This window comes from Borostomias antarcticus, assembly GCF_949987555.1.
Source record: "Borostomias antarcticus genome assembly, chromosome: 15".
NCBI classification, from domain to species: domain Eukaryota; kingdom Metazoa; phylum Chordata; class Actinopteri; order Stomiiformes; family Stomiidae; genus Borostomias; species Borostomias antarcticus.
Window position 1 is genome coordinate 3,036,123 of NC_140248.1, and position 12,080 is coordinate 3,048,202.

A 12,080-nucleotide genomic window follows, 5' to 3' on the forward strand; every position below is an offset into this window, starting at 1 on the left:
ATATGAGAGTACTGTAGGAGATGAGAGTATTGTAGGAGATGAGAGTAGTATAGGGGCTGAGAGTATTATAGGGGCTGAGAGTATTATAGGGGCTGAGAGTACTGTAGGAGATGAGTATTGTAGGGGCTGAGTACTGTAGGACCTGAGAGTACTGTAGGATATGAGAGTACTGTAGGAGATGAGAGTATTGTAGGAGATGAGAGTAGTATAGGGGCTGAGAGTATTATAGGGGCTGAGAGTACTGTAGGAGATCAGTATTGTAGGGGCTGAGAGTACTGTAGGGGCTGAGAGTACTGTAGGAGATGAGTATTGTAGGGGCTGAGAGTACTGTAGGGGCTGAGAGTACTGTAGGAGATGAGTATTGTAGGGGCTGAGAGTACTGTAGGAGATGAGAGTACTGTAGGAGATGAGAGTATTGTAGGAGATGAGTATTGTAGGGGCTGAGAGTTCTGTAGGAGATGAGAGTACTGTAGGAGATGAGAGTACTGTAGGAGATGAGAGTATTGTAGGAGATGAGTGTACTGTAGGGGCTACAGAGAACGTTTTCAGCCAACTAGAAGTTTGCGTCAGCAAGGCGGGCTTGGGTGGAGGCCCCCCTCCAACAAGGAGGTATACACACATTCAGCACTCCCTAAATCACACTATGAGGGGTGGAAAGGGGTAAAATGCAATCGAAGTAAATGTGTGAATGATTAAAATGCAATCAAATTCAATTATTAATTAAATTAATCATTCAATTATTCATTAAATTAATCGTTAAACTGCACTTTTATCATTTGAGTGCGCTATTATCATTAAAAGTGCTTTCATCATTAGTGTGCTTTTATCAGTAAACTGCACTTTTATCATTAGCGTGTGCTTTTATCATTAGTGTGCTTTTATCATTAGAGTGCGTGTTTATCATAACAGTGTGCTTTCACTTTTGTCATTAGACTGCGCTTTTGCCCTTTCCCAACACACACCACCCTAACGATAAAGCCTTTATCATTAGACTGGCGTGTGTTGCATGTGTCAATCAGCTGACCACGCCCACAGGCGTACATCCAGGCTATCCTTGTCGATTGGACATGTCTTTTGATGAAAAATGTCATGCGCATCAAAAAATGGCGAAGGCATTGGTTTGCAGGGTTTTATTGTAAATAAACTTTTATTGTAAATAAACTTCGAGTATGTCGAGATCTTGCCATCAGCGGCCCAAGCGACGACGTCCTCCTTTTCAACTGCACAAGCACAGGCTAGCGGAGTTCATATACATCCAAGGGTGGTCGAGCTAGTAGCTGATGGCACAAGCGAATTTCTAACGTTACAGCTAACTGAAGCACAGAGATATGCCAGAGTGGCAATTCAGTTGTTTTTTTCTGCATGCGTGCATGTGAAGAAGCAAAACACACGTTCCCAAAGCACAAGTCATACCTACAAGCTATAGTAGACTAAAGATTTTTTTTATTTTTACAAACTGTATATTTCCACCCACTACAGGAATCACAATAATTAAAACGGTTTTAATAAACTTTACTGCATATATAAGCGCCTACCATAATTTGTACTCACTGGTTCCCCAGCCTCCTCAGCACACACATCACAGGAATGGTCCATATTTGTCATGTTTTGTGATTGAAATGTCAAATCATGACACCAAACAAATGTAATCAAGAGTCCACTGTCCATAATTTATTCTTTCAACATGGTAGGCTACCTCCATATTTAGGCTACCTCCATCAAAAATCATCAGATCACGTCATTCAGCCAGTTTATAAACAACAATACTGCAGCAGCTGAATACGTCTTACACTAGACAGCAGTTCATTGAAAAAGGTCAAAGAGTGCCGAAATGCAGTTTTATTTACAAAACTTGCATTGCTCCCTGCCACTTCCTGTAGGTTCTAGGCTACATACAGTGATGTGCACAGCCTGCATGTAAAGAGTCACCATTGCCAGCACTGTTGTCGGTAACCTCCCCTTGTCTTCGGGACCACGGGATCCAGATTTTGCAGAACCTGGCGCTGCTGCAGAACAAGCCCGAATGACCCCATAAACCAATCTCCATCCAAAAGCAAATGTTAAAATGAAACTTTAGAAATTGTCTGAAATTAAACTAACCACAAACTCATTGACGTGATCAAGGTAATTAAATATGTTTACCAATGGGAAGTCTGGAACTAGCAGGATTTTGCCTACCCATGTGTAAGGCTGGAGACTCCAGCTACACATCCAAGCTGGCTCTGGCTGTCATCCTTATCATCACTACTAACAGTGCTGGCTGCTCTGGCTGCTGTCTGACATTTGAATGCTCTGATTTATTTTCATACTGTAAATAGTTGCATGACATCACTTTATAACACATTTCAGGGATGATAACTCATCTGGGATGTAAAGGTGACAAAGAGCAAACCCATACACAAATCAAACAAATGGCCAATTTTGGATTAAAAAACAGCCAATTCATCCCCTCCACCCACCTTTGAGTGAGTAGCAGCTGCATCCCTACTACTATCAATCTGATGACAAAATGGAGCATCATACTCCGAGTTCAATTCTAGTCCCACTCCCATGACAGGACAGCAGATTACCTTAAATTTAGCCTAGCAATCAGAAAAACTTTCGGTTTTTGTAACATGTTTTTCATGAAGGCTAATGTGCATTTCAGCTAGCTAGCTAGCTATCATAACGCTAGCTAGCTGACTTTAGATTTACAAGCAAGTGGAAAGACGATGATGACACTAGCTAGCTTTCATTAAATCATGTTACAAAGAAAATAACTATGTTTAAACGTTTTAACTACTGACACAATAAAAAAAACATCTTTCTGAGGGGGAGTTAAAGAATATGTGAGACAGCCAAGTTCAAATACCTTCTAGTAAAGTTAGCTAACTGCTTGCTCCTGCAGAAAGCAGGGTCCGTGAGCTTCTGTGGTGGACTAAACCATTTTGTACATTTTGTTAAGGGGTGTGTAGGAGGCTCAACTATTTAGGGGATTAAAGATCAGTCTCTCAGACTATATTTTCAATCAATTTTAATTTAGTTATGATACTGACTCATTCATTAGAAATGACACAAATACAGACAAAATGGCACCTGGGCCACCCCCTAGAATCGCCTGTCTGGTCGCGGTCGCGAGACCAGCATGTCCAATCGACAGGGATAGCCTGGATGTACACATGTGGGCGTGGTCAGTTGATTGACACATACAACACACGCCAGTCTAATGATAAAGGCTTTATCGTTAGGGTGGTGTGTGTTGGGAAAGGGCAAAAGCGCAGTCTAATGATAAAAGTGAAAGCACACTGTTATGATAAACGCGCACTCTAATGATAAAAGCACACGCTAATGATAAAAGTGCAGTTTAATGATAAAAGCACACTCTTAATGATAAAAGCGCACCAATGATAAAAGTGCAGTTTAACGATTAATTTAATGAATAATTTAATTATTAATTTAATTAATAATTGAATTTGATTGCATTTTAATCATTCACACATTTAAATCGATTGCATTTTAATCGATCACACATTTAATTCGATTGCATTTTAATCGACCACATATTTATTTATTAATTTTTGTTACTTCCACCCCTCATAACACACAGCCTCCTCCTGCAACCAGAAAGCTGCTTAGGGTGATTGGACAGAAAGTGTCCCAATATAGAAACAGACCTCTACTGATGAGATGGACACTGCAATCTACTGCACTTTACTGTAATACAGGTTTATGATCAGTCACCAAACCCTCTTAGGCACGTACATCCCATTACACCATTTGTGCTTTTCTATTTGGGTGTGCAGTGGAGTACAATGGAGCCATTTTAGCATACCTGTGTGTGTGTGTGTGTGTGTGTGTGTGTGTGTGTGTGTGTGTGTGTGTGTGTGTGTGTGTGTGTGAGCAGCCAAGCACTACAGACTGACAAACGGTGGAGGCGCGCATCTGGAAGCGTCTGTGGAAGACGAGGGCCGTGCCAGGGATGAGAGTGAAGAGGGAGAGGAGGGATGAGAGTGAAGAGGGAGAGGAGGGATGAGAGTAAAGGAGAAGAGGGATGAGAGTGAAGAGGGAGAGGAGGGATGAGAGTGAAGAGGGAGAGGAGGGATGAGAGTGAAGAGGGAGAGGAGGGATGAGAGTGAAGGAGAGGAGGGATGAGAGTGAAGAGGGAGAGGGATGAGAGTGAAGAGGGAGAGGAGGGATGAGAGTGAAGAGGGAGAGGAGGGATGAGAGTGAAGAGGGAGAGGAGGGATGAGAGTGAAGAGGGAGAGGAGGGATGAGAGTGAAGGAGAGGACGAATGAGAGTGAAGAGGGAGAGGAGAGATGAGAGTGAAGAGGGAGAGGAGGGATGAGAGTGAAGAGGGAGAGGAGGGATGAGAGTGAAGAGGGAGAGGAGGGATGAGAGATGTGGGGGGGGTTGACACTTGACTCTAGATTCCCTCCATAGGGCATGAGAGAGTCCTTGTTAAAGGGGTAGTGCGCTATTTTGGACATGTAGCCCTATTTGTGGTCTGTCCATCATGGGCCTGAAACAGAGATAATAATTTCACTGATCATTCCAGTATTGAGCTAGCTGCAGTTTTTCTGCAGGCTCTCACTGGGCTACAATGGAAGTCAACTATGAAAATGTGCTTCTCCCAGACGTGAAGCACAGGGAGACGGTAATCTCAGTATGCTCTCCTGTGAAATGGATCGCAACACAAATATTTTTACGTTTTATGTTTGGCATGACTTGGACATAAGCATTCCCCTGGCGCTTGTTTGGCTGATCCCATGGAGGACTGTGTGCAAGTCATGTCAAACACCTAAAAATATTTAGATTGTGATACATTTCACAGGAGAACATACAGAGACCGGTGATTCATTGAGAACTGACATTACTTAATTGAGAGCAAAATGACGTAAGAACGGTCAACGGACACCAAAATGATTAACCCATTGAGGGCTGGATTTCATGATCAAGTGTCCCATTCATTTTTTTGAGCAGTATATATATATATATATATATGACCCACTTTGTATGTGTATATAATGTGCTCTTGAGGAGCTCTTGAGTGTGTGCTCTTGCTCAGGTGTGTGTGTGAGTGAGTGCAGAGTAGGGCTGCACAATTAATCGTGAATTAATCGAAATCGAGATTATAACCTCCGCAATTAACTAATCGCAAAAGGCCGCAATTAATGTGATTAATAATTTTGCTTTGAATTGAGTGTGCTAGAACTACACGGACGAATCACAGGCGCTTATGCTGTCTGACCAGTCACATGCGTTCCCGCTGAGTGCGCTGTGCGTAGCAATTTCACTGAGAAGACAGATAGCAGTAGGTCAAGACAAGTGTCACAAGAGTACCTGCAGCCGTGAGTAGTGACAAAATGAGCGAAAACGAGGTCAGTGAGTTAGTAGCAAGAAAGGGATCAACGTCCGTGATTTGGGAGCATTTTGGTTATTATATATAAATATGATATATTAAATATGAATCGCAATTATTAATCGCAATTACCATTTTGAAGCAAATAATCGCTATTATTTTCTTTTGTCATAATCGTGCAGCCCTAGTGCAGAGGAGAGAGCCGGTGTGTGTGTGAGTGAGCGCGAGGGAGAGCCGGTGTGTGTTCTGCAGACAGGCAGGCGGATGGGAGCAGTGATGAGTCATGGCTGGCTGATCTGGTGTGAGTTCACAGTGAGGGGGTGGGTGAGACGACAGCATCAAAGAACACGGGGAGACTGAGGCCCTCCCCCAGCTACACGACTCGCATCAAAGCAAATGCATTTCTCCGCTTTCCATTTCCTGTCAAACAACTTGGCAAAGGCAAAATGGCAGCTTTTTTGGGGGGGACGAAAGACTGCTGTCCATTGTCCTGTCAGAAGGCCTCTGGACGCTTTCTTCACACAGAAACAAGGTAAGTGCATGAGACATTTTAATAATACAGTTTAAGTGTATATCCCTGTCACCTCCTACGAGGGGGTTAATTACCGCCCCCTCCCCCCCTTCTCTCACTCACATGGTCTCCTCGTCAATGTCGTTCTCCTCCGTGTTGCTGGTTGCCGTGGAGCTGCCCGAGGTGCTGCTGCCATCCAGAGGGTTGACCTCCTCGTCTCCGGTCAGACAGTCCACCTCCAGGTCCCCGTCAGACAGCTCCTGGACACACCACAACGTTCACACAGCGTTAGAACAACACACCACAACGTTCACACAGCGTTACAACACCACACTACAACGTTCACACAGCGTTAGAACACACCACAACGTTCACACAGCGTTAGAACACCACACTACAACGTTCACACAGCGTTAGAACACCACCACACTACAACGTTCACACAGCATTAGTACACCACACTACAACGTTCACACAGCGTTAGAACACACCACAACGTTCACACAGCGTTAGAACACACCACAATGTTCACACAGCGTTAGAACACCACACCACAACGTTCACACAGCGTTAGAACAACACACCACAACGTTCACACAGCGTTAGAACAACACACTACAACGTTCACACAGCGTTAGAACACACCACAACCTTCACACAGCGTTAGAACACACCACAATGTTCACACAGCGTTAGAACACCACACTACAACGTTCACACAGCGTTAGAACACACCACACCACAACGTTCACACAGCGTTAGAACACACTACAACGTTCACACAGCGTTAGAACACACCACAACGTTCACACAGCGTTAGAACACACCACAATGTTCACACAGCGTTAGAACACCACACTACAACGTTCACACAGCGTTAGAACACCACCACAACGTTCACACAGCGTTAGAACACCACCACAACGTTCACACAGCGTTAGAACAACACACTACAATGTTCACACAGCGTTAGAACACCACCACACTACAACGTTCACACAGCGTTAGAACAACACACTACAACGTTCACACAGCGTTAGAACAACACACTACAATGTTCACACAGCGTTAGAACACCACCACACTACAACGTTCACACAGCGTTAGAACACACCACACTACAACGTTCACACAGCGTTAGAACACACCACACTACAACGTTCACACAGCGTTAGAACAACACACTACAATGTTCACACAGCGTTAGAACACCACCACACTACAACGTTCACACAGCGTTAGAACAACACACTACAATGTTCACACAGCGTTAGAACACCACACTACAACGTTCACACAGCGTTAGAACACCACACCACAACGTTCACAGTGTTAGAACACCACACCACAACGTTCACACAGCGTTAGAACAACACACTACAACGTTCACACAGCGTTAGAACACACCACACTACAACGTTCACACAGCGTTAGAACACCACACCACAACGTTCACACAGCGTTACAACACCACACTACAACGCTCACACAGCGTTAGAACAACACACTACAACGTTCACACAGCATTAGAACACACCACACTACAACGTTCACACAGCGTTAGAACACCACACCACAACGTTCACACAGCGTTACAACACCACACTACAACGTTCACACAGCATTAGAACAACACTACAACGTTCACACAGCGTTAGAACACCACCACACTACAACGTTCACACAGCGTTAGAACACCACACTACAACATTCACACAGCGTTAGAACAACACCACAACGTTCACACAGCGTTAGAACACCACCACACTACAACGTTCACACAGCGTTAGAACACCACACTACAACATTCACACAGCGTTAGAACAACACCACAACGTTCACACAGCGTTAGAACACACTACAACGTTCACACAGCGTTAGAACACCACCACACTACAACGTTCACACAGCGTTAGAACACACTACAACGTTCACACAGCGTTAGAACAACACACTACAATGTTCACACAGCGTTAGAACACCACCACACTACAACGTTCACACAGCGTTAGAACACACCACACTACAACGTTCACACAGCGTTAGAACACACCACACTACAACGCTCACACAGCGTTAGAACACCACCACACTACAACGTTCACACAGCGTTAGAACACCACACTACAACGTTCACACAGCGTTAGAACACCACCACACTACAACGTTCACACAGCGTTAGAACACACCACAACGTTCACACAGCGTTAGAACACCACACTACAACGTTCACACAGCGTTAGAACACACCACACTACAACGTTCACACAGCGTTAGAACAACACCACTACAACGCTCACACAGCGTTAGAACAACACACCACAACGCTCACACAGCGTTAGAACAACACCACACTACAACGCTCACACAGTGTTAGAACACCACACTACAACGCTCACACAGTGTTAGAACACCACCACACTACAACGTTCACACAGCGTTAGAACACCACCACACTACAACGTTCACACAGCGTTAGAACAACACCACACTACAACGCTCACACAGCGTTAGAACAACACCACACTACAACGTTCACACAGCGTTAGAACACAACACACCACAACGTTCACACAGTGTTAGAACACCACACTACAACGTTCACACAGCGTTAGAACACAACACACCACAACGTTCACACAGCGTTACAACAACACCACACCACAACGTTCACACAGCGTTAGAACACCACACTACAACATTCACACAGCGTTAGAACACACCACAACGCTCACACAGCGTTAGAACACCACACCACAACGTTCACACAGCATTAGAACAACACCACACCTGGAATCCTGTGGATCAACCTTCATTGGCATTTCTTTTTTTAAAGGAGTAGTAAAGGGAAAAATCATGTTTAGCCCTTTTTTAAGGTTACTTATGATCATATACAATGGTTCAGATCAAAACGTTGACAAAACTAGCACTTTTGAGAAAGTCTGATAATTGCTCTACCACCGTTTAGGTCATACAATGGATGTGGGTGGGCACCTTGAAAAATCATTCAAAAACATGTTAAACTCTCAATTTAAAAGACAAGAAACTCACTGAGGGGGTAATTGGTGTCTGTTGGGGTTCTGACATCAAATTCGCCGCAAAGTATGAATCCTGTAGGGTTTCATTGATCATTTAATGAAATCCATTGACTTGTATTGACGGGACCGTTGTAGATGTGTAGATCAATCCGCAGAGGGAATTCAGGAAGCGGAACTACTTACGGTAGCTATTGTTATTGTTTATGTTGCTAGGCTACCTAGTTTGCGGAAGTTTACACACGTATGTGCTGCGACTAAATAGTCCTATGCTTAATATTTAAAAAAGCCTTTCCAGATTAACTAGAATCTTACTTTATGACGAATTATATGTCAGAACGCCAACTAACACCTCGGTGAGTTTCTTGTCTTTGAAATTGAGAGTTTAACATGTTTTTGAATGATTTTTCACGGTGCCCACCCACATCCATTGTATGACCAAAACGGTGGTAGAGCAATTATCAGACTTTCTCAAAAGTGCTAGTTTTGTCAACGTTTTGATCTGAACCATTGTATATGATCATAAGTAACCTTAAAAAAGGGCTAAACAGGCATTTTCCCTTTACTACTCCTTTACTCCTATCTCTGTTCATCCCCTGTTTGTTCACTCGTCATTTCTGTAAATAAGGGAAACCTCAGAAATCCTCAAGTCAAAATAAAAGGTTTATATAAAATTAAAATAAAATAAATTGGTGAAGATAAGGAATAGGAGAGTGGAAAGTTTGTTGACGATTCTGCAGCCATTCGTGCATGCGTTCTTACCATTTGGCAATCAACAGTGAAGAAATGTGGTTTTCTTTCTAACATTCGTTTCGGTGTCTCACCTATCCAGGATATACCTGGAAGTCATATTTAAAATGTCTGACGTAGTCAGACCTGTCACGTGTGGGCGGGGAGCACCTCCCCCGTATAAAACAACTTGTGACGCGTGGGAACGTCCTTCTTTATCTCTTCCCCGTGAAGAATATACCTTGGTGGATTGCTCCCTCGTGTGTCGTACCGCTGAACTGCTCACTTCGACGACGTCGAGACAAAAATACTTTCCGTCCCCAGGAGCGCGGCTACATGTTCGAGGGATATATCCTTTTTCTCGCTGTGTTTCTCAGGTTTATTCCTGATTGTTTAACTAGCTTCATAGCTAGTTTTTTCTGCTGGCTAACTGTACAGGCGAGCCAAGCCTGCTAGCTGACTAATTGTCGTAGCTAGCTAGCTTACTCATAGCTATTTGCGCTAGCTGTTAGGTAATTAGCTTACCCTTAGCTATTACCTACATCGAGTTTAGCCCTCAACTCGACCTTAACACACACGGTAGCCAACCTTGTGTGCTGGGACTCCATGGCTACTAGCCAAGTAAGCCAGGAGGGCGGGTCTCGTCTGTGTGCAGCCGGCTGCGGGTCGCTGGTGGCAGGGAAGGATTCTCATCCTCTCTGCATCGGCTGCCTGGGAGTCGAGCATGCCCAGGAGGCCCTGGAGGGAGCCTCTGCGTGCCAGCACTGCCTCCATCTTCCCAAAAAGTACTTGGTGAGGAGGTGCAAGGCTGCCATCACGGCCAGCGGCCACGTCCTCACCAGTCCCCATGCTGCCGGGGATAGCCTTTCCCCCGACTGCCGTGATGACGCACCCGCGCCTACCTGGGCGGAGCAGATGGAGATTGTGTGCCCGGATCCCTCTCTGCCGTTCGAGGTCCGGGAGGAGGATGTTCTCGAACTCGGCTGTGAGCAGGATGAGGAGCTACTCAACCCCTCATCCGAGGACGAGGGGGCAGTTAACCCCCTTCAGTTAGGCCAGGGCTCCCGCCCCTCCAGTGCTCAGGGAGGTGACACCCCCTGGGACCAGGACTTGAACGGCGTCTGTCGCCGCGCGGCGGACAGGCTCGACTTCGAGTGGCCATCTACCCAAGGTGTGCAAGGGGTTAGGCGGAGCCTATATGACGGGAAAAGTCTCCCGACGTCCACTCCTGCACCCAAGCAGGTCATCCCCGCTGTGCCTGCCTGCATGGAGGAGATGAGAAAGTTTTGGACAAGCCCTTAACCAATAGGGTTCTTGTCCCAGGATTCAGTGGACTTGACTTACACGGCATGGAGGAATTAGGGTTATCCAGCCCTCCTCCGGTGGAGCCTTCGGTAGCCAACCATCTCCATCTCCAGAAGAGACCCACTTTTGGTTCCTCTGGGCCCTCCCTGCTGGGAAAAGGGGACACCTTCACAGCCTCCGTTTTCCAGAGAGGCTACAGGGCTTCTGCTCTCTCTGTCCGCGCTCTAAACGCCGCCTCTCTGCTGGTAGCCTACCAAGCGGAGCTGCTGGCGGACTTGGGTGCGCAGATGGACAGGGAACAGCCCAACACCCAGACATGGGAGGAGATCTGTGTTGTGAGTGATTACACTCTACGCGCTCTCCGCGGCGCCGTGCAGAGCACCGGCCGCACTATGGCCCTGGATGTTGTCGGGGAGCGTTCCCTGTGGCTGAACTTATCAGGTCTCTCCGACAAGGAGAAGAAAGGGCTTCTGGATGCTCCGGTTGTACCCACTCAACTGTTCGGATCATCGATCGCAGCGATGCGACAGAAGTTCGACGCCCGCGTGAAGGAGGAGGAAGCATTCCAGCTCTGTCTCCCTCGCAAGTTTGTGCCAAGGCCTGTTCAGGTTTTCCAGAGAGCTGCCCAGGCGCCTAAGGCACAGCCCCCCCCTAAGGGACCCAAACCTCAGGGCGCGGCCAGGGCGGCGACGGAGGCGGCGGGGTGCCAGCGGCGCCTGCCCACAGGCCACCTAGACCAAAGGGTAAGCCATTCTTTGCGGTGGTGGCGAACAAGAACCGCCCTGCTGCCATGACCGGGTCGAAGAGGAAAGCTACCTAGCTTGCCCTCGGGGAGGGGTTCCCTCCATCAGCCCCCCTGTGGTTCCCAAACGCAGGGCGGTCTCTCTCTGTGCGCTGACTCGTTCAGAAGTCAAGCTCCAGTGTTTGCCTCCCACGCCGACGCCTTTGAGGTCAAGTCTGCAAGTTGTGGAGAAGGACCGCAACATGTTCCGTTGTATGGTGGTTCACCCAGTGTTCTCACGCCCCAGTGCCCTCGGAACGGTCGCACCAGGTTCCCCGGTGATGTTCAAGTCTCGTCTCCCACCCTGCTGCCCCAGAGTGGCACGTTCGGGGGAGTTCAGACAGCAGGGTGTGTTCAACAGTGTCACCCAAGCACACAGA

The 12,080-nt window shown here is 46.5% G+C and overlaps 1 protein-coding gene across 3 annotated transcripts in view; it reads right to left on the minus strand.

The window, feature by feature from the left end:
* The window catches only part of trim37 (tripartite motif containing 37), a 72,865-nt gene that overhangs the window by 30,053 nt on the left and 30,732 nt on the right, over positions 1 to 12,080 (minus strand). For all 3 annotated transcript variants that reach the window (XR_014630791.1, XM_084449319.1, XM_084449318.1), the window contains exon 16: positions 5,974 to 6,110. Coding sequence is in view for 2 of the 3 variants with exons in the window: in XM_084449319.1 (XP_084305445.1) it covers positions 5,974 to 6,110 (137 nt within the window). In the remaining variant the exon portion in view is untranslated. The remainder of the gene's footprint in view (positions 1 to 5,973; positions 6,111 to 12,080) is intronic.